The following is a 24,244-nucleotide window of genomic DNA, read 5'->3' on the forward strand; positions in this document are numbered from 1 at the left end:
GCACGCAAACTGCATTCAGTGCGAGTGAGTGATGACGATGATGATGATGATGATGATGACGATGTGACAAATACGTGCGCGTGACAGGATGACGGACGACGATGACGATGACGATGAAGAACACGATGCTGAGTGTGCAGCGTGCGCTGAAAGACGGGAGAGGAGAAAAGCCGGCGCCGGTGAAACAGGAAGGGGGAAATAATAGAAAAGGAGTGAAGGCAGGGATGAGGAGAGGATTAACAAACCCAGCTGGACAGAAACGCGTAAAAGAAGAAGCAGGTGAGAGGTGAAAGGTGAGAGAAGAGAAAAAGCTGCTGCGTTCACGGCCAACCGTGAAAAAAGGAAAAAGTCATCATCATGTCAACAGTGTGGAGAAGGAAAAAAGAAGGGAAAGTAAACAGGCTTAGTTGAACCTCATTAGGTTGAAGTGATGTTAGTTTAATGGCCAAACATTTACAATTAAATGAATGATGTCATTAATTAGAAACCACACTGGTGTTTTTTTGTTGTTTTTTTTCCCTTTTTTTTTTTTTCCACGTTTTAGCTATTTACTAACTCATTGGCACCACCGCACGTCAGATACGCTTTTATTTTGTTAGTTTTGTTCCTCCTGACACAACTAATATTTACACTTCAATTTCGCACGATCTCGCCCGACGTACGTTTAAACCGTCGGTCAACAATTAGTCCGTTTCCCCGTCGGAGTGGCGATGGAAAACACACACCTGGTGACATATGGTTATGATATAAGCTAACACGATGAAAAGAAGTGCGACTCTGACGTAGAAAAAAAAAAAGTGTAATCAGTCAAATATTTCTATGATGTGCAGCGTGCTCATTAATATAGGACGTGATTACACATTCATTTTTATCGGGTAGTTTAAAATAAACCTTTTTTTTTTTTCTTGACCTAATTCCTGCAAATTCACCGCAACAAAACTAAAACTAAATCATTTTTGATCGCAACAGTCACAAAAAAAACCCCTGCTGCTTAAAGACTCTAAAATACAACGTAAGGAGAAACCCCCTTTTTTTTTTTTTTTTAAATCACCTCCATTCATGTGAAGTGTGAAGTTAATAGCATAAACAAAACAGCTGGTGTGAGTCTGTGCTCTAATTGGCGAAAGGAACGCATTAAAGGAACGGCCATAAAAGCTCCGGCCTTTCATCCCTTGCTCGCACACTTGCGGCATAAAATGTAAGAATGCGTGAAAACAAGTGGCGTCCGTTCAACCCCTCACACATTCATTGTACTTTCTTGCATAAGCGAGTGAAAGATTTAAAGCTGGAAAAGTGAGGAGGGGGATTTAGGATGGCACGCGTGTGACTGGGGGTGGAGGGGTTGGGGGCGGGGGGGTTAACTCGGACACGGCGGGAGTTTCTGTAAAAGTTTCAAATGTCATCTCCTGGACTCCGGCTGTGGTGGACCGTTACCTTCACTCTTATAAGAAGCCGTCTGTAAGATTTAGGAACGTAGCATTCATGCATATGTTCCCATTCGGGCATAAATCGAAAAGTCGGCGTGTTTTACGAGCCCCTTCGGCTCTTTTCCACGGAGCTGCCGACGCCGCCGTCGCTTCTCCTTCACACGTCGAAGGTGAGGGCTGTTGAGTTGGTTGCAATTAGCAAACTTCACCACCAGATGCTACTAAATCCTTCACACTACTCCTTTAATTTATTCATCCTGGTCTCACTGAGCGGAGAGTTGGTGGTCAATCCGCGAAATGAAACTGGACGTAGCTTCCGGGTCGTAAATGAGGCAATGCATGTGCCTTAGACTGCACTTCCAACGATTGCCACCAGGGGTTGGCCACGAAATCCTCCGATTGAACTTCTCTGTTGAAATAGAAAGTGAATAATTTTTTTCCCCACAAATCTTTATATGGTGTCATTAGTTAAATTCCCTCCTTCTTATTAGTTTTCCATCTGAAAATAAGCAGTCATTAATTTGAAAATAAGCTGTATTTTCAAAAAGCATGTCTGTTTGATTGACAGGCCTGTGGTGCAGTCAGGTTTCTGCTTTTGGTGGGCGGGGGCGTCGAGTCTGCAGGTTCCCAATCAGACTTATCGCGAGCTCCCCCTCAGCAAGTTTAAATATGGTCACTTCTGGCTCTAAAATAGCCAAAATGGCGACACCAAAATCCAAACTGACATCACGGTCGGTCGCCGCTTGGCATCACACAAACATTTCTTGACATATTTCACCGCTGCTGTTAACCGACTGTGTGAAAACGGTCGGATGCCACAGTGGCTGAACAGGAGTTATTTTGTTTGAGGAAGAATGTGGCTCCTTCCTCCGGTTCAGGTCAAAAGGGTCGAAACCGGCTCCTCTGCACTTGTTCACCTTCAGCAGAGGAAGGAAAGGGATTTACCTTTTGCCTGAGAGAGGCCGGGGTTAGACCAGGGCTAGAACAGAATCTACGGATTTACCAAGGAAAACTCCCCCGGAACGAAACCCGATCATCATTTTGCCTGCAGGGAGCTGAGGTCTCCGTCTCTCTGCAATAATGTTGGACAAGAACACCAGCTGATTGTAATAGAAGACAAACAAGACAGCAGCCGAGTTTCAGAGTTCATCTTTGGCAACGGAAACAGAAAAAAAAATAAAAAAAAACCCCACTTCTATTGAGTATCTACTCTCAAGCTTTAGACCACATCACCTCGCCCAATCAGCAGATAGAAGCTACGTAGTTGTCGTGGATGTTTATGCCTATTTAGCGGCTCTGTGACCGCACCACATGATCTTGCTCATTATCGTTTTCTTCATGGGCCAACAGGGTTCCATGCAAACTGGGCATCTGCTGCTGCTTGATGATTAAAAATAAAATAAAAGTAAGTATAATAATAACAATAAAAGTCCCAGAACAGCTTCTGTTCGGAGGAGATTCTTTTGTCATCAGAGAAGCAGAATATTGCTCGCCATCTGCCATCAGCTCGACGTCTTGGCTCGCTTGTGGACTCAAACAAGCTGCTGAGGGAACATTTTTGTGACAAGAGAAAAATGTAAAGTCAGAGGCTGTAATTCAAACTTCATCTGACAAAGTTCGCCGGCACCTCCACCTTTATGAGTAAACGCCACCTATAAAGAACAAATGATTTAAAAAAAAAAAAAAAAAGGTATTTTTCATTCATATTATAATAGTTTTAGGATATTAATAATGACAATAATTGGGCATAAACATTTTAAAAAACAATTTTATTTGAGCCCACTGACCCGTTATGCTCCGGTGTTTGAGATTGTTCTCCTCTAAAACAACCGTTCACATTGTCTGTGCGAGCAGCTTCATACAACCCATATTTACGCTGCGATTATTTTGCGACTCACATTACGCCCTCTAGTTGTCGTAGCAGTTATGACGGGAGCAACGTGGGAAGTAAGGTGACGTAGTAGAAAGTTGGCATAGGGAGGAGGTTGGGGGGTGTTCAGATGAACCCAACGGGACTTCAACCAATGAGAGCTCTATCTGAGTCCCGCGTAAAAACAGAAAAGTCAGCGTTGGCGTACTGAGTTCGCAAGTTAACTTCCATAAAACGTATAACCGAGGCTACTTAACGTACATAGTGAATTTAACTGAAAACGGGATCTTATCCGAAACCCAACCAAACGTCAACCATTTCACAAATTGAACAACGTTTTCATTACTGTTGCCATGACGACAAAGGTCTCGTACGCCTGCTGTCGTCGTCAAATGAGCTTTTGAGGTGTCGGTTCCGTAGATGGCGCTGAAAATTTGAACATACGCGGTTTCGATGTCTCGGTGCGAGGACGTGTTGGTTTATATCTAATTGAAGGGTCTGACTGTGAGAGGAAACAGAACTCCGCCGGTCTCCCTTCGCGAACGCGTTGTCGGTGCCGTATCTCTAAATCTGCTCGCAAATATTTGGCTTTTGAGAGCTGATGCAAAACAGCTGTTTGCACATCGCAGGTCAGGGCGTGGACAGACCCGCTGCCGGCTTCAAGGTTTTGACCTTCAGGAAACTGCGCTGCCCGGCTGAACAGCCCCTTAAAGCTATATTATGCACTTTTAAGTTCTCTGACGAAGGAAGTTATTTGGATGTTCAAGGTTCTGTTTAAGGGCTTTTTTTGTGCCGCGCTATAATTTGTTTAATGTTATTAATGAGGTTTTTTTTTTAAAAAAGAAGTGTCTTCTGTGCCTCCCTTATCTGACTCATCGCTCAATGAGAATCTGAGTGGCCTCTCTGTTCCTTTCATGCCGGCCTCTGCTCGTCATGTTTGTCATATGAAAGACCGTTCGTGTCTAACAAGTGCACGGTTGGAAATCGGTGATGAAATGGTTCTTTTATTGAAGGAGGAATCAAAGACTAATCTATATAACAGGAAAGTGAGTGGCCTGAAATTACCCCAAAAACAAAATGGCAAAGAACAGTGTAAAAAAACAACAACAGTATATTGTGAATTCACAAAGCTCTAATTGAAGCCATAGAGTCCGAGGCACATGTTTCACAATTCATCAAGCACGGACACTTTATCACCGTGAGTCCTGTAGGCGAGACTTTTATACTGAAATAACTCTTTCGATAACTGCTTGAAGTTTGATCAAACGTCCTTCTATTCTACCACATGTGGTGCGCTTTAAGGAGAAGGCCGGCATTTATATTGTTCTTTGATTTCTTTATTTAACAACCCAAGAAAACCAAAATTGGAATTCCCTGCAGAAACATCTGGGTCTGGGTGCGCTCCGTAGGGAATCGTTGGCAGTCGTTCCATCCCACTGGACGTAGGCACAAATTGTTTTTAATGGTGGAGCCACATTTCTTTTCAAACATCAGCAGTGCGACGAGGTGCCGAGCGTTTAATTCTGCACAGAGATGGTCAACGTTGAGTAAAATGGCTGGTTGCGCTCGTCACCGTCGCTTTTTAACCCAGCCGTCCAATCACGGTGAAGAAAACTGGATCTTGTCGATGAGACCAATTCACTGTCATTGTTCAAAGGAAACATACAGAACACTGTGTGTGATGTGTGTTTGTTAAGGCCGGGTCGGCAGAAAATATAGCTTGTAACTACCTCATCACAAAACAATACTCATCAAAAGGAGGTTGTTCCCCCATTGGAGAATGATAAAGCGCTGGAGGACATGACGTAACCGTGCCAACGTGTTTATTTAGAGTGACCGACACTTGGTTTTGTCTGAGGTTTGTTTCAAGCCGAAGGAACACGTCGGCCTCTGGGCGGCACTTCCTTATCTTTCTCTGCTGTACAGTTAGCCATTGAAAAGCAAATGTCAGTCACTGGTATGTTTGAACACACACACACACACACACACACACACACACACACACACACACACACACACACACACACACACAGAGAGAGAGAGAGAGAGAGAGGGTGGGGTGGTGGGCTGCAGTGTTGTTAGTGATTTCCAGCTGATAGACAAACACAAAAGACCTCTGTGTCTGGCGTCGACCTCCTTCCCTCTCTCCATTCATCCCTCAGGCCAAGTTCCTGTCCGGCCGCCCCTGAAAAATCCTCCCCTTCCCTCCATCTTTACATCCCAGCTCCTTCTCAACTCGGCTGAGTTTCTTCAGCATTACCCCAAAAAAAAAAAAAAGAAAACACGAGAAGCTTTGGCGTTGTCAGGACATACAGCTAAATTCCAAGTCTCATTTTTATCTTTGGAGAATTTTCCCCAAAGCAGAACTATTCCCCTGAAAGGGAACAGCACATTCATCTGTACGATGTCATATATCTACAGAGCATTCCTGGGTATTTCAAAACTCATAATAAAGCTCAGCGTCAGACTTCCCGCAGCACCTGTACAGCTTTAAGTTGTACTACGTGAACTCCTGCTTAAAGCCAAAAGCGGCCTTACTTCTCCACATCAACACACACACACACACACACACAAAAAAAAAAAAGATTTCCACGCCACTTTCATTACCATCTAAATATTGAAGTTAATTTAGTGAATTAATAGAAGACTTGGTCTTCCCGGCCGGGATTTTGCACCAGAGCCTCACTGCTCAGAACACATATGGCGCGGACCCGCGCCGAAGATTGTTTTCTTTATTTACAATTAACAGATGTTCCACGAACGCTTTCACAGAGACGCTGTGATGCAACGATTTACTGATGGTCCCTAAATGCCTCTCACGCGCTACCAGTATATGCTCGCTAGCCAGCCGCACTCAGAGGAGCCAGAGGAGTTACTGCAGAGGTTTCAAAATGTACGTAGGAAATGGAAAAGGCGTTTCCGGACAATAGACGGCACCGAAACAACTCGGACCGTGCCATAAAAGTGTCAAAGTACAGAACCGAGAGACGATCAGGTCCAAACATCTATGCACACACGGTATATGATATATAATGTGAGCTTTTTTTTTATTGCTTTTGATGAAACATGGCGTGAGATTTGCGACACACTCAGCTCACACCTGGCGAAGAGAATGTGACACCAAACAAGACTTGGTATTGTACCGTACGTCGTGTTCAGCACGGGGTGAGTGGGAGACCTTCAACAGGGACTATTGCGATCGGGGAATTTGCTAAATAAATCGCAATAAGTTCAACGTTGACAAACTTTGACACCAGAAACTACTGATTTTAAATGTTTCCAAAAAACAAAACAAAAACAAAAAAATCCTCATTCATTCAGATGCTATTAAAAGCTCCCGTTTTCTTTTCCTCCATTTTTCCTCCACCGTTTTATCATATCGCATCGGTGCTTTAATCATCCTCACTTTGTCGTGTATTTTTTTTTTTTTTTTTGTCACAGCATCCTTGATTTACTGCATCTTCAGAGTTAAAACAGGCGGCTCTGATAAACCCGTATAAGGATGTAAAAACCTCTGGGAAGCACCGTTCAGCATCCACATATTTGTCCGTGGAACATTTACAGACCAAACATTGTTATACCATCACAACTGCTGGACTCATTCTCTCTGGCTTCGAGCATCGGTTAATAACGCCACCAACGGGTCCCAACAGTATCTCCTTGAAAACATACAGCAGGCTTTGTTCCGACCTTGAAAAATGTGACATTTTGGTTGCGTCTGATGCAGCCATGGTTGTATAACCACAATCAAGGATGTTTTTGTTGATTAGGTTTTGCTGAGTTTCCTTCTGGGGAAAAAAAATAAAAGTCCCTACAGTCTTCCCCCAGCTCGAGGAAGAGCTTCTGTGAGTCCTTAAATTGTATTAGTATTATCACTTGACCAGAACATCTCCTTGGCTCTGCTTTTTATCTTTTTTTTTTTTAAATTTTTTATTTATAGCCGTGCACCGACGTCTCGGACCGCAGTCTGGCTTTTTCTGCTGTCGGCATGAAAAATAAAATGGATAAATTGGTATAAACACAGCTGTGAGATAAAAGAACTCGCATGTTACGCCAATGAAGTCATCTCACTGTCAGCAGAAAGTCTGAAACCGCGCTGTATGTTTGATAAATGGAGCACGATTTAGACGAGCTGAAAAGCCCGAGCTGAAGGTTCGCCACCTCTCACCCTCGGAGAGACCCAACAGATGTGTTTTTATATGAAATATATTTCTGAAGGGGCCTCACAATATTTTCAAAAGAAAGCTGCGGTCCTTATCTAACACTCAACTGCAATAAAAATGATCTAAAGTCTTAACATGAATATTCTGAAAATACACCTGAAACAAAATAGATGTAAAAAAAAAAAAAAAAAAAAAATCTAATCCAATTTATTTTTTTATTTTTTTTAAATCAACTCAGTCCAAATCTTCGCTGTCTGCTGGATTTCACCAAACTTTTTAGCCTTGAGGTAAATCCCATTTTCTGCCAGTGGAGGTCCAAAAATCTGTCCCATGTTCAATCAGAGTCTGGACGCTGCTTGACAGCAGGACTTGAAGCACTGTCAGCAAGTTACAGCTGATTTTTTTTTTCTTTTTGTTTTTTGTGTATCTAATACAGCAACTCCTGATCTGGTACAGTGGACTGCATCTCTGGTTTACTTACCGGTTTACTATTTTTAGTACCTCTGGAGGGTCGTCAGCATGAAGTCACCGACGTGTCCCGACCGGGCAATTTTTCCTTTCAGCCGACGCGTGTTCGACGCGCAGAAGCAGGACAGCGACGTATTCTGACCCCAACCTATTTTCAGTATCTTCCATATTCAGAACACACACAAAACCGTGCTTTATTCATATCAGAGCGTGTAACGTACCTATTTAACCGAACGTGTTTAATTGGCTCCTACATCAGGTCGGGAGTTTCCGCTGAAACTCGCGCTCAGCGTTTTTTTTTTTTCTCGGCACTGCAGGCCCATCGGAAGGTTTCGTTGTGTCTCGCACGTCACTGGTTTAATGTCTGTCTATCTGTCTTGTCTCAGCGTGATAAGCATTGACTGACAAGGTCAAAGTCCCGGTTGAAACAATAAAAGCGATCGCGACGGGAGATAGGAGGAGGCCGCGGAGGCCGATTGTGGTGCTTACGTGCGCCGAGTAGTGCCGAGGCAGGCCTGAGGGGGGTGGCCTTTGTTTTCACGCTTTATCACACCGCAATCAGAAATGGGTTGGGTTTTTTTTTTTGACAGACAGGAAACCGAAGACTGCAAGCCGTTTTACATGCCGCAGCTCCGACGAGATCGGGGCATTTTCAAAAGGGAGTTTTTAAATTATTACTTTATGACTTGATATTTAACAGCGTTTATTCCCAGGGTTTTCACCGGTCAGGGAATTTAAAAAAAAAAAAAACAACTCTTTTCCAGATGGGGAAAGTCAGGGGGATTTGTTTTGGGCCAAGTCGTGGAATTTTGTTTTGATTTAAAAAATGTTAGTTGCCATTTATACAAATTTGTATATTTTCCATGTATGTAGCTATAACTATCAGTCAGCCGGTTACTGTCGGTGTGTATATTCGGTAGCACTGACGAACACTTTAAATGTCGCTTATTGGTGCACGAGCCGATTACCGTTATTGTTCGATAAATTCTTGGCGTCTGCAGCCAGCGTTTAGACATGGATTTCATTTCGTTCAATATCAGCCTATAATTAACGGATATATTGACGCGTCTCGCCTGCTCAGCACAATGGGAGCCCGTTTTCTGTTCATTATCTAGGTCACTGAATGTTTAGCCGTTTACTCAGTGGGAGTCAGCGACTTTGACTTTTCGACTTTTGCACTCGCGCTGTGACGCAGACGACGTAAGAGGCGACACGTCTCCGGGCACCCGCGACCTCGCTGTGACGCCTTCGTGCGGGTATTTGTGCCGAGAGATTAGGTATTCGCTCGCCGCGAAGTGAAGTGAAACTTAAAACACGCGGAGTCACAGAAACAGAAGAGCGAGGCTGTAAACCGACCGCACCTCCGGCCTACTTTCACGCCGCTTGTGTCTTTAGGAACGAGCGCCGCGTTGTGAGGGAGATCAAGTTCGGCAGACAGAGAGGAAGAGAAACTACGTCGTCTTAAGTAGAAACCCCGCGGGAGATCAATACGCGGAGAAACGCGTATCAGAAAGTAAACGCACACGCAGGGCGAGGCCCGATAATTTCACTAATCCACCGTTTGTTGTCTTTTATCCTGTTTATATATGACCTTTATTTAACCAGGTAAAATCAATTGAGAACCAATTCTCATTTACAATGATGACCTGTCAACACAGTCCACACAGTGACACAACTTGTTGTTCTCGGTTGCGAAACCAAACTGTGAAGTTGATAAATGAGCGAGAGGAAGAAGACCGAGTCAATAACACAGAGTCGCAAACCTAAACTCGATAAGCATTAAAAAAAAAAAAAAAAAAGGGCTGATGCCAATCTCCCTTCTTTCTTTTTTTTTCTTCCCCTCCATGTGTGTGTAAAAGTCGACCGCTTCCTCGACTGTACACAGCATTTGTCTGGCAGGAAACTACCACAGAAAACAGGTCAGTTATCAGAGGCCGGCATCGACTCGGCCACTGGTGCGTTACCTGTCGCGAAACCTGCTTCTCGGCGATAAACCGCTAACGATCGACTCCTGTTTGGACTCAAAGGCAGAAAATCACATTCAGATGACCGAGCGCACGCCAGCCTCTATCGCTCAGACTTACCTCAAACCCATATGGAGCCATGAACTACAGCATGTATCACTACATTTGTGGCCTTTTAGCTGACTGCATGTCAGAGGTTCTTTGAAGACATTTTTGTCAAACATTTCAAAACTCCGGAGAATGAATTATGAATTCGTGTTATCGCGTCTTTGCTCCTGCAGAGTTTTATATGTTGTGGTTTCAGGAGATAAGACGGCTTCTCTACTTTTAAGATTAGATTAAAAGCTTTTCTTTATCCTGAAAGTATACAGTTAGCGGTGACACTAAAACCAAAAGAGCCCAAATTCTATCCTATAAAGACCCGACAAAGGAATCTGGATGGAAGGCAGCGGGTCAACATTTGAAATGACATTTCATTAAAATGTAAACATTTAACAATTAATATTACAATTTCTGAATCAGTAAAATACTGCTCTTTCTTGTCTTGCCAAGGTTTTGAAATTTTAACAGCACATAAACATCAGCAGGAGAGAGAATCCAATCATTCTTCACGGATAAGAAGTAGGAGAGGAGTCTTCAACCAATCGGCATCTAGCCAATAGATTAAGGAGCGTTCAGAGGGAAAAAAAAAATAGCTGGAGAACTCTTGGCGTAGGCCAGTGTTATATAATAGGGAAGGTTAACAACCCTCTGCTGTACCGTGCCATAAAACGAATGTTATGAACTCTTCAACTGCACAAAAGTTACAGTTGGAAGTCGTTACGGTTCAGATTACAGCACCTATGGTTTGCTGCACGGTGTTTACACACTCTAAAACAATTCAAATTTAATTAAAACAGTACAGATGTTACTGTACGGCGACGTCACAATACCCGGCAAACTCCTTTTTTAGCGAACGAGAGACTGTTTATTGAATATTACAAACGGTGTAAACCCAGAACTACTGCTTATGTTTCACATAATCCGATCCGAACAGTGTCTGACGTGACCGTCTGCGTCACCGCTCTTCATCCTTCCTCCTCTACTCGCACCCGACCATGTGAAGGAACCAGTGAAGTATTGTGGTGAACACAAACTTGGATACCGTGAAGCTGCAGCACCGGGTGGGGATGCAATGAATACAAATATTTCCACTTTTTTTTTTTTTTTTGGACCGCGATCATATCGGCGTCTGTCTGTTTCCCCCACGGAGAAGCCGGAGGATCGCACGCCGACGTGACTCCAAAACCAAATATAAACGTTTCATAAGGAAGCACTTTTAGCCAAAGCACATCTCTGATTCACTTTATAAAGTTTCATGTCACATGTGGACTTTAATGGAGCGCCGAGTAGATAAAACGATCATCTTTTCACCGCTGTAGCATCTTTACTGCCTCTTCAAAGTTGCTTTGAAGTTCTGATTTTTAAGATTTCAGTCCAACAACAGCGGTGGCCTCGAACCAGAGCTGAAAAGTGTCGATTCTTTAAAAGATTAGTTGTTAAACCGTCAGTAAGTTTGAACCTGAAGCTATTTTCAGGGTGAGGTCACTACTTTCACTTTTAAGCTTACAACTTAGTCATTAAAGGGGCAGAACCATTCATGCTCTATCTTGTTTTTGTTTTTTTCAGGGCAATCAAGGCTAACCACATCTTTCATCATTTGATTTGACAAAGATTAAAGTTGTTTTTTTTATACTGGCCTTTATATAAAGGAAAACAAATGTGTCTTGTGAAATTGTCATGTTTGTGTCTCACCAGAAAATATTGTCAGTGGAAAAGTCTTTTTATAATTGTGTACGTTTGCGGGACGACGACGCGAATTCAAAGTCTTCACACAAACGAAGCACTGACATTTCTGGAAAGCTCAAGATGCGCAGTTTCATAGAAAATAACAAACATCTGCTGGTTTCAGACTCGTGTGCAAAGAGTTTTAGGATTTTGTACTGAATATAGTCGACAAACTAAGCAGTTTTACGGCAAAACAATAGACTCTGGGAAACTGACACAGCATCGACGCGTCAATCAATTGATTCATTGAAAAATAATCGAGAGATTAAACAATACTGAACGTAATCACCATCAGCCAAACCTCGAACAGCTTTGCAGCCTTGTTGGGAACTGGATCGATACTGGAATACTGTTTTTTTGTTGTTGTTGTTGTTGTTGTGTTGAATGCATCCTTAACTAAAACACGACAAACTTCATCATCAGCGTAGAGATGTGTGCGTGGTCAAATTTTTCCCTGTCGGGCATAAATCACCCGGCCTGACTCGGGGGAGGAAGTATTAAGGTCGGAAAGAGACCGTGAAGAAGAAAAACAAGGTATTGTAGAAGAGCTGTTGACTCAGCGAAGGTGTTTGCTTTGAATCGAGGCCAGCATTGCGAGGGAGCCTTTCGGAAGCGCGCGGCCGTGAAATTTCTGATTTGTGTTCCCGTCACGTCGGAGCCGGTGACACTTTTCCAGCCCGACGGTCGTCTCCCAACAGAACTGGGTCAAAGCGACGTCTCGATCTGGCTTCAAAACAACCTCCGAGCCGCACGTTGATCTTTGAGCAGCGGCGCCGACCGTTAAACAACCCGTGGCTGCTGCGTTTCGCCAAGAAGCCGGACGGCACGCACTCAGACGGTGAGGAATGAGTCGCCTCTCAGACCAGAGATCAAGGTTGATAAGAGTTTGTAGCGCGGAGAACCCCACACACACACACTCACACACACACACACACACACACACACACACACACACACACACACACACACACACACACACACACACACACACACACACACACACACACACACACACACACACACACACACACACACACACACACACACACACATCAGTCCAGGCCTGTCGGGGTCGAGCAGCATATTAAAGTATTGGGTTCCAGCTACTGCTAATCTGCAGAAGAAACGCTCCTTCATGTGCATACTTGTCACTCTTTCACTCTCCTTCTTCTCTTCCTCTTTCAGTCCTACCTCTGTACTTTTTTTTTCTTTTTTCTCACAAACTTGTCCACTCTGACTCGCTCTGTTTTCCCTACTTTTTTTTTTTTTTTTTTTTTTTTTAACCTCATTCCTCTTCTTCTCTCGTTTCCCCATAATTATCCATCATCTATCGCTCTCTGGTTTTCTCTCCATTTTTTTCCCACCAACTTCTGATTTTCGCCCGCTGCAGTTTTGTCCAACCCACATTTGATTTTATTCCCATTTCTTCTGCATTGTTTGGACTAGTTTTTGCACTGTTCAAATGACCACATAAAATCATTTTAGTACCTATTATGTCAAAAGAAGGCAAAGTTGAACATTGACTTTGTGCCACCAAAACAGTTCAATAAGACATTTTAAAGTTTCAATTGTGGCAAAAATGTTAAAGGACTTCAGAGTTTGAGCAGGTGGAAATTAAGATCTTTAGATATCAACTGTCTTGAAGTGAATCTAACAAAAAGAAAATACTCTACGGATTCACACTCCGTCTGCCATGTGCAGTTTCCAGTTAAATATCGTGATAATCTCAGTATCTGCTACAGTTGTGATAATTCTTTTGATAAATGTCTTTTTCCAATTGCTCCACCTGTTTGGACATCAGCGTGGCACATCCAGGACAAAACCTGCCAAAACCACATTGTTAAGGGTTAAGCAAGGTCTCGGTCTCGGCTGACTCTCTCCTTGTATAGTAACCTTACATTTTTTTCCCCCTCAGTCTCTCTGATGTCTTCTTTTTTTAGCTTTCGGCCAGACAAAGTCTGACTTGAAGAAATCAGTCTATTTTTATCTCTGTCCCTTGTTCCAAACAGGGTGAAAGATGAGAGTTCACAGCTTATCTGTTGTTGCTATTGCAGCTGGAGAAGCTTTTTCAGACTTCAGGCTGACTTAAAGCCCAAAAACACACTGCAGTGCAAGTAAATGTTTGAACGTGAATTTATAATAGATTATCTTTATCGTCACCGCAGTAAAATCAGATTAAATATTGAAGCAATATTTACTGGAAGCTTTAAAACAAACAAAAACAAATAAGTAACAGTAAAAAGAGCCTGAAACACCTTTAACGCTCTTCACTTCAGAGGCTACGTGATGATTTACTGAAAACAAAAAGTGCCGACGGCAGGAGCTTTTTGCCTTTCACAGTTAAAACACCGCATGACAAACAATACAAAGCCCCCGAAACACATAAACGTGACCGACTTCCTGGTGGGAGGTAACGCGTCCCAAAACAAAAACATCGCTAATGAAGGCAAGACGTTGTCATTAAACCTCGGACAAGGTCACGCGTCGGGGATTTGTTGCTCTCCCAAAGGGAATCGAAGCGTCACAAAAGGTTCCCGCTGTTTATTTAGTGGTTTTCGTCGGGGTGTCATTCATTTTCCTTCACGGCCAACAGACTGCATGATTCCTGCAGGTTCAAGCTTCGTGTCCAAACAACGTTCGCGCCACAAATTGTCCTTGAATTGTCCGTCCACGTGGCGGTGCAAGTCAACAACAAAGACGAGAAGTCCATCGAACGAGAGACAGGAAGACACAACCGATCCGTGATGCTTCCAGATAGTTAACGATGAAAAAAAGCGTCCTTGTTTTTATTATTTTCTCTCTGCCAAACTGTTTTATGAACCATGTTGTGTTAAAACCTTTCAAATTCGTGTCTTTGCGTTGACTTTTTAATGCCAATAACTTGCTTCTCGATTGGTCTGGACACACCACTTCGGCCTCCTGGACTTTCACAAAGTCCACTGGATACAGAACCAGTCTTCTCCTTTGCTGCAGCTAAATGCTGCAAACTGCTCGTATGAGTTATGTTATTTCTTTCCCCTACCTTTTTGCGCTTCTTCCTCTATTTCCTGTCATATTCCTGTCGGCTTCCTTTCTCACGACATCAATCTTACAAAATCATCAATTTCAGCGACCGGGAAAAAAAGTTCCCCAAATTTATCGGAGTTGAGAAAAGATGCAAACGTCTTAACACGAGACGACATGATTTACACGACATCCAAACGTAAACTTACAGAGTTACCAGGGTGCATCATAAAAAAAGCTGCTGCACGCCAACATAAACAGGTCTACGAAAAAAAAGCAACTTCAAAAGGTAGAGAGGAGGAAAAACGGACTTCACCTGGAAACACTAAATATGGCTTTGACATGTGATGTACTATTTAAGTGCTGCACGACTCGGATAACTGTCTCGACCTCCGACACGCAGTAACTCTTTCCAGGTTTCAGACTCCACGTAGACTGTAGCTGCAATGGAAGTTACCGTGTATCTGCCATGTGTGTTTTATATGTTACATGGGGGTACACAATCTGCTCTGCCATCCCGTGACTACTGTATCAACCGTCGACTCGCCCTCTGATTCAAAAGTCATTTAAATAGATATCAATCAATTTATGTGCTGATTTGAAGTTATTGTGCTATGTTTGAGTGACATTGTCAGCTTGTATTTCGTGTTGATTTCTTGGCATGGCACCGACTTTGCCCCCCCCACCCGGTGCCACCGCAGGGTCGGTATTTGTGGGGTCTTCTTTTTTGTGAAATTTCTAGACAAATACTGGTTGGCCAGCCATTAAATTTGGTAGAGAAATTCATGTGTTTCCCCAGAATTAATTGTAATAGCTTTAATTATCCTCCTTTTAATTTGGGTTTTGACCAAAAAAAAAAAAAAAAAAAAGGGCAAAACTACTGACGTGAGGTACTTTCCGATCAAATAGTTGTGGGTACTCCCTGAGAGGAACTAACCACCGTCCATTAAACAGGGTCCCAAGAACTACAATAGTCCTGAGTTCCTGTAGTGCAGATACTTCCGTATTTTACTACTGTAAAAGTTCCTCCGATCAAAGCATCGTCCATCTGTCTCAGCTCTACATGGCACGTTTTAATCCATTAATATGCTACATTAAGATGCCGGACATTGTAAACCAACTCAAATCAGCATGTCAGCATGCTGATGTAAACAAGTACAGAAGTGTGCCTGTACATGTATCTCGTTCTCGTTTTTTTTTTTTTCTAGAAAAGCCAGACATCTCTGTCCAAAGCTTGATAAGCGGATAAATCAGTCTTCCTTCTTCGGGGCTGCTTTGCCGTGTAATGAGGTGTTGACACTGCTGGAAAAGCAACGACTGTTTCAGATCGTTATAGTAGCCTTAATACCTGAAGAGACGGGCATGGGCATTTGAAGAAAAGCCCATTAGAGTTGCCCCGACTGTGAAATGACCCGCGATTGGCCGAAAGTCTTGGTCACGGACTCGATTTTTCTGAAGCCTGAGAGCAGAAAGGATCTGCAGAAATCTGGTGTTCCCTCCGATCACTTCAAACAAAACACTGAAATATGTGTATGGAATCTTTGCCCAGTGGTGCCAAAAGAAAAATTGAATCCATCTTGTTCACTTGGGATGAAACCAGATCCAAACAAGCACGTAAGAGCTACTTTTATTGACTAATACTTTAAGGCCTTCATTCGAAGCAAAAACAATAAAACACCTACGAATATCTGCAGCCAGAAACAACCGCTGTGCACTCTTTTTTCTATCTGCTTAAACCCACAATTATCCTAATAAAGCCTTTCTGCCTTGCAGTTTATGGAGCGTCATAGTACAAACAAAGCATTTCTGATTTATAGAATTAGATAATGGAAAGGCCAATTTCTCGGGGAGTTCATTAAATGCTGCTGCTGCTGTTGTTTGCAGACTGCTACAACAAGCCCTTACTACCTAGAATGATTCTGTGATGTTAGTCAAGACAAGCAGTTAAAATTGCTGCGATCATGTCGCGGCGGAGGGAAATAGTGTGTTTGATCATCCGCGAAGAATAACTGTAAAGTAAATTACTGTGTTTTGATGCCGTAGTTACATGTTGAAGACATTAGAAGTCGTTTTTCTCCCTTCAGAAGCCATTTTACAGCTGTTGAGTGAGAAAATTCAGACTTCGTCTCGGAGTTTCCGTTCAATGAAACGTTTGACACGTTTTACTTCATACAATGTGATTTAAACACTAACCCCGAGCAAACAGTGAGAAATAACCACAATAACTCTACTCGACACCGGTGTTCACCTTTAACCGCGGAGTCTGTCCTGATGCCACCGAAGGCTCCCGCTGCTGCGTCGAACGTAATAACCACACGCTGCCGCTGATTTCGCTCTTCAGCCGTCCGACAGTTTCCCCCCGTGACCTCTTTAAGCATTAAAAGACAGCAGAAGGTGTTGTAATTTGAAAGCGCGCCGCTCTGGAGTCGCCCTGAAAGAAGCCCGAGAGCCTCCAGTGGGTCCGCGCTCCTGAACAACAACGTTATATCATTTATGTTCAAGCGCAGCCACATGCCGGGCAGAAAATCTGTTGGCAATTTTCTCACTCGTCTTTCCGTGCGTCTGCGTGTGTGTGTGTGTGTGTGTGTGTGTGTGTGTGTGTGTGTGTGTGTGTGTGTGTGTGTGTGTGTGTGTGTGTGTGTGTGCGTGTGTGTGTGTAATTTTCTCCTTTCAGAACTTTAAGGAACGTGAGGCAGAGACAGGCATGCTAAGCCTCGCGAAACGAGCCAGCCCTGCTGAGTCGCCGCTCTGTACTTTACTATATTTGGTTCTCCTTAGTGTATATAAGATATACATAAATAATGGGGGGGGGGAGGCACCCTGCCTCCATCCACACACACACACACACACACACACGCACGCACGCACGCACGCCAAACCCCAGAGCGATCATGTCCAATTTGCAGGTCGTGTTGAGTGTTCGGCGCAGGAGAAACAGAGCGGCTGCCAAGAATAACAGGCATGTGCAGCTGGGTGACCGTTAAAAAAAAAAAAAAAAAAAGCCGAGGGGAATTTAATCATACGCAGGTTTTTGTGGCATTTTAGCAAATTAATTCTGGAGATTTCGTCTGATGGGGGCTCGGTGCCTTGCTTCGGGGCACCTCAGATGCAGCGAGGAGGCGATTAAAACGTTTCGTTACCAGGCGAGCGGACGTACAGCGGGAGGAAAAAAGTATAATGTCGGATGGAAATATAATGAGGGAACAAGAGCAATGGGTGAAAATGCGAAAGGAACTATGAATAAAAAGTGAGAGGGAAAAATAGCTGGTGTGGAGCTGAGTTATATATATATATATATGAAAAAAAGCCACCTGAGGTTTGATTTATTAAGTGGGAGACTAAGAGTCGATGCAGAAGGCACGAGTGTGTGAGAGTGAGAAAATACATCTGTGTGTGTGTGTGTGTGTGTGTGTGTGTGTGTGTGTGTGTGTGTGTGTGTGTGTGTGTGTGTGTGTGTGTGTGTACACACATATGTATTTCTGTGACCTGGCGGCCATACATCTGGGGGAGATGAAACCGTCCGGCGGGAGTGAGGGACAACACGGAGGAGCAGGAGGAAATAAACCAGAGACAGGACGCAGAGGACACGTCGGGCAGGAAAAAAGAGAAAGCGCCTAGTTTATTACGGCGAAGACAGACGGAAGAGGAAGAGATACCGGAGGGCGGACGGACGGGAGGACGGGCGGACGAGGCGTCCCGTCGTCCGACTTCGAACCGAACTGAATCCCAGCTTTGATTAAAATACGACGCGGCATTTACGCTTTAAAACTCAAGGGTAGTGTGAGCAGAGGCTGTTGTCCCATGATGCAACACGATAAAAGAGAGGGGGGAGCTATGAAGAGCTGCAAGAAAAAAAACAACCAAAAAAAACATATGCTAGTATTATAAGTTCCCAGGAAGTAAAGATGTTACGTAGTCTGAGATGATAACATAACTATCAAAGATGCATCGACGTGCCCAGAAACTGTTTAGGGCCCCCCCCCCCTCCCCAACAGAAGCTGGACACGGGCCCCTTCACACACACTGTTGAATGTAACAATACAAATTTGCCAGAATTTTATGTGATTATAATAACCACCTCCTTTCCACCTGGTGTATAACACTTAGGTTTTTTTTTTTTTTTAGTTCTAGACTTATTTCATGTATCGTTATTTTAATTATTTTATTGAAATGTTCCAAAACTACAAGTCTTCCCGTCATTTCGGCCCGTTTCAAAAAGTTACAACGTAAGACGGCATGCTGGGAAATGACAATATGTTTGTCCAATGACCTTGCCCCCTCTCGTTTGCGATAGCTTGTGTTGACATTGTGACAATTTTTTTCCTCAACTGTTCGACCTTTTCCTCCGTTTTGTTCGGGGGCGCCAAAGAGGGCCAGTCACACTTATGTCGCACCGCAGGTCTAAAAAGACACTTGTTATACGAGAACAATGAAAGAAAATACTGATCCAGGATGCAGAATTACTTTACTTACTTTATTAATTTATTCAACTTAAATAATAAGTACATTTTGCAATAATAAGTTTATTATGATGTGATTTTACCTCCATCTCCAAAGTTATCAACTTAAACATCGTTATATTTGGCTTTAGAAGCTACTCTAGTACGTATAAAACATGCATAAACATTATTTATTCTCTGAACTTAATTAACTCAATATTTACATTTAAATTTACATTTGAAACCTAACTTTTTTTTGCATTTTTATCAGATTATTCCATGAGTTCAATGTCTCTCTTCATTTTGTTTTGCTTTCAGTTTTGCCTTCAAGTTTTATGCATTTTTAATATTAATTGTGAAGCAAAAACTGCATGGTACACACAGCACTTATATTGCTTTACCGTTGTGTACATTTTCCACTTGTGATCAGAGGATGATAACGGTGACAAAGATGCTGTTAAGTTCTTTGTTCATTTCTTTTTGTCTCAGTTTTGGTGACCGACATGTTTCCAATTTTCTTTCAGGTGACAGAGAACATCATCTCCAAACAAACCTTCATTGGTAAGCATAAAAAAAATAAAAAAAAATACACACACACACACACACACACACACACACACACACACACACACACACACACACACACACACACACACACACACACACACACACACACACACACACTCTAATCCATCCGTCTCTGACATTCTCTGAATTCCTCTCTCCCCTCAGAGGCGAGAACCATGCCGCGCACTTTCAACAACTCGGGGTCAAAGTTCATGACCTCTGTGGCCCAACGGCCATCTGCCCACCTGACCCTCAGAGACACCAGCTCTCAAGGTGAGGAATAACAGATTTTTTTTTTTTTTTACTTTAAATGGTGAGGGATCTGAGGGCGATGAAATGAAAGTCACATTATTAGAGGAAGGTTCACCGCCGGATCACTTGAATTCAACATATGTTCTCCATTTCTGAAGCAGTAAAATATTTCCCCCCCAAACAAATTAAATGCATAAAACACAACAAGTAATAATTCCTCTCCTACATGCGCCTATTTAAATGGTGAAGACATCTAGACCGAGCAACATTAAGGCACCGACAGCGTGCTGATTTATTTTAACAGAAGTGGAGCCCTGACAAATCACAGCGGGTCAGGGGAAATTTTGTCAGAAAGCATCGGTGATTAAATTTTTTCAGAGTCAAACATTTAGTTGTTGCTCCAGCAGACAAAAAAATATCCGTTGATCTTGCCTCAATCATCTTTTTGCCTCTGCCCAAACCCTTAAAGGCAGTCTCAGGCTACTTAAATACACCTCAGACGACATCTGTATTCAGCCATCTAAAATTTAAAACCCCGTTTCGGTGTGAAAACTTTCTTCTTCGCCGTTTTTTTCAGTTGGCAAGCAGCAAAACTGCATCGCGGCCAACATCTGGGAACATCTGGAGGCAACACAGAAAGCTGCGCTGGCCGATGATATATCGGTCACGATGTCCTCTGATAAAAACCAGTGCAAATCGAAGCGATTGAAAACAGCTCTGCCGATGAACAGGCAATTAAAACGAGGAGCCGCAGAGAAAGTTGGAAACGAAAACGTAACGGGCGCTGCAGCACGAAGTCTTCGACCCTCGCCGTGCTGGAAAAGTTCGGTTTACCTTGTAAACACCGAGCTACGAGACAAAGACGCTTTGTTTCGACGGAAGACAAACTTAAGTTTTCAGTCTGGAGGGAGTGTTGAAAAAGAAAGAAAAACGTGGCCGTACAAATCCCTTCATCATTAATGTAAGGACACCAAACGCAGTCTGGGAACTCGCTCGGCCACTCCGGAGAAGGACCGACGAGCGACCAGTGTCGGTGGTTAAACCGCCTTTGTCCCGCTCCTTCATCACTGTGATTAGACGGCCGGTGACGGGGACGAGTTCACATTTTTAAACTGTCGGTGAAAAGAACCCGGGAAAAAAAAAACTGAAAAAAAAAAAAAAAAAAAAAGGATCAGCACCTCGTCAAGCTGCTGGCATTCATTAAAACTATTTTTAAAAAAAATATGCTGTACTGAGGGGAAAAAAAGAAGAGAAGTAGTTGCAGCGGTGGCAGAGTGTCGGACGGGTTTGGCGCATGCTGATTGGTTCAAATGAACCCGAGGTCCACGGCCAGAAGTATGGAACGACTGCAAACAGTTCCCTATGGACGGTGCCAGGTATTGCCAAGTATTCTGCTTCCTTTTATCTGCCCACCTTGTCTTTTTATGAGAGACTTGTGTGTCAACAACTCCGTCTTCCAGGAAAACGTTTTCATTAACTTATAGGCTGAATCGTTGAGGAATGCCAACACACCTGACGGTAAAACAGCCATTTATGAGGACAGAGTTATATCAATAATACGAGTGTCTGCTGTGAAACGTGGGTCGCGTGTTATCCAGACTTTCGTATCACCTGAGACTCGCGTGCAAGCTGAAGGGTGTCGACAATCTGGCAAAAGGATGCCGCATGTTATTTCCACTAAGTTGACAAAGGCCAAGGAACTCTGTGTGTGTGTGTGTGTGTGTGTGTGTGTGTGTGTGTGTGTGTGTGTGTGTGTGTGTGTGTGTGTGTGTGTGTGTGTGTGTGTGTGTGTGTGTGTCACACACACACACACACACACACACACACACACACACACACACACACACACACCCTCGGCCTGGACTTCTCATAAGGAAGTACAGCAGCAGCGAGGGAGAGACTCCGAGGCGTGACCTCTGATGCTTTTTGTTTTTCCGATAAGCGATTATTTCAAAAACTTGAGAAAAAACAGAAGAAGGAAAAAAAAAGAAGAAAACTGCAGCGCTACTTCACACGACGAGCAGGAAACAAGCGAGCGATGACAGTGCAAAAAAAAAAAACAACCCCAAAAACCAATTCAAACAGTTCCCGAAGCGAAGGCAATTACGTGCAAATCCTTCAGAAACAGTGGGCACTTTATTTGCACTGCAGCTTCTGTTGCTGACGACGGAGTCTCGCATTCCTGCACGATATGCCAATACGCGCACGGGTACGTACGGCAGGAGGACGCGGGAAATGGAGAACGCACGCGCGGGGAAAACACGCAGGTCCAGCACCGAATAGGCAAATATCGTTTCCGCACGGTCATCAGTACGCAGAGCCTTGAATGAATTATGTCAAACTGGAGGAGACCTTTTAACAGGACGCCACGCGGCATTGCCAGTGCGAGTCTGTTAATGGACTTCAAAGTGTACCGTCGTGGAAAATGAGGGACTCGGAAGGAAAAGACACCTTCAAGCGCAGCGTTGGGTTGCGACCGGAAGATATTTGGACATTATAAAGCCGTTCTTGTATCACTCGGCCGCGCAGCTCCGACGCAAGCGCTGCGAGACGGTCGACGCTGCTGCGTGCGTGCGGAGGCTAAAATAACATCGGCTGCTTCGGAAAGAGAACAGCCCCCAAAATAAAAAAAATATATATATTTTTTTTTTTTAAAAAGCCGCAGGGAAAACAAAGTTGCCAAACGGAGAACGGACTGCCGTCTGTTTTAAGGGTGCGACGGCCGCTTGCTCATCTTTCGAATCCAACAATAAATGTCAAACGTTGCAAAAGAAGGTGTTTACGGTTATTAATCAATTATCAAAAGACGGACGGTAGCAAAGATGTCAGACTTGCGCCGACTTGTCTCCAACAACATGCTACTATTTTGAGTATCAATTCCTTACTGTTGACGCCAAAGAAGCGTGTTCCAGTGGTTTGGGTGGAGTTCAGCCGTGCGAATAAATGTTAGTGTCAATTTGTCAAAGTAGCTCTAAGAGAGGGAGGGGAGGGGGGGGGAGAAAAGAAAATAGGCTACATGCACGCCGCGTTAAGACGTCCGCTGTTTGCATTAAACTACCAGAGAGAGGCGCATAAAGGAAGAAGATGACAGCCGAAAAAACAAACAAACTGAAATTACGAGTTTTACATGACCGCAGCTGTGCCGGAGAGGCTTCCAATTCAGAAACGTTAAGCACGTCGGAGCATGAAAAGGTAACCGGAGAGAGAGAGAGAGAGAGACTTTATGACCTAATTCTTGTAAAATGACAGAATAATGGCATCAGAAAACAGACATATAAAGAAATACTTCCAGTCGTGATCTCCGGTGTGCGCCGCCTCGCCAACGGGCTCCGTCTTCCACCGTCGGCACCGATCAACTGTGCAGGAGCGCGTCGCGCTACCGCCCCAAATTGCGACGACAAAGTTGCCTCCGGCGTGACGTAATGAGATTGTTCGCGTTGGTTAAGCAACGGCACCAAATTTCGGCCCGTAAACTTCTGAAAACCCCGAACTTTTAAGTCCCCCGTCGTGGGTGTATTATGACGTACTACCATTTTCTACTGTCATAAAACTGTCATGGGAATTTCAAAGTTTATTGGTCACTCGGTGTCTCAGATGTTTTTCGCAGCATAACTGAATCTACAGGGAATTGCGCATCATATTGCTCAACTCTGGCAGCTTGAAAACCGGCAGAGGAGGAGGAGCGCTGTATGTCATCACTGATTTATGCATGATAACTTTTATCAGTTGCTGCTCCTCTCGAGCTTTTGGAAAACGATCGCCCTCATCATAAAATACACCTTTCATTTTGCTCGACCAACTGGAAGCCTGGTTTACGTTTCCTTTTTAAAAAGGAACCAGGCTACGATTTCCAGACAGGAAAACTTGAAATATTTGGATCTCGGCTTCGTTGTTTTTCCCTGTTGCGTTTTCATTTCCGTCTCTGCTTTTTAAATTTTTCCAGCTGTGGAGTTTTATCGTTCCTATTTGTCTTCTGAATAATTTTTGTTTTGATCGTCTGTCGTCAGGGTTCCCTCCCTACCCGAACCCCGCGCCGGATCTCCACCAGTCCTGCCGCCACGTGGTCCGCTCATGGGCCAATCAGAGCTTCGGCGCTCACCTGCACAACATGACCCTGTCCAATGGGAAGCTGCGAGTGCCTCAGGACGGGCGGTACTACCTGTACTCACAGGTGACCAATCTACGCAATTTAGTCAAAATGACAAACAAGGCCAAGAAGATATTCTGCTCAAAGATCACTATGTTTCGCACTGTTTGTTGTTGT

General features: G+C 43.7%; 1 protein-coding gene across 1 annotated transcript in view; it reads left to right on the forward strand.

Moving 5' to 3' along the window:
* tnfsf10l (TNF superfamily member 10, like) overlaps positions 1–24,244 on the forward strand; it is a 64,684-nt gene that overhangs the window by 36,683 nt on the left and 3,757 nt on the right. The window contains exons 3-5 of the mRNA XM_069708064.1: positions 19,686–19,722; positions 19,894–20,001; positions 23,988–24,151. Of these exons, the coding sequence (XP_069564165.1) occupies positions 19,686–19,722; positions 19,894–20,001; positions 23,988–24,151 (309 nt within the window). The remainder of the gene's footprint in view (positions 1–19,685; positions 19,723–19,893; positions 20,002–23,987; positions 24,152–24,244) is intronic.

This window comes from Brachyistius frenatus, unplaced genomic scaffold, assembly GCF_029030835.1.
Source record: "Brachyistius frenatus isolate BFR_SWC_R1_liver_20210118 unplaced genomic scaffold, ASM2903083v1 Contig_73, whole genome shotgun sequence".
NCBI classification, from domain to species: domain Eukaryota; kingdom Metazoa; phylum Chordata; class Actinopteri; family Embiotocidae; genus Brachyistius; species Brachyistius frenatus.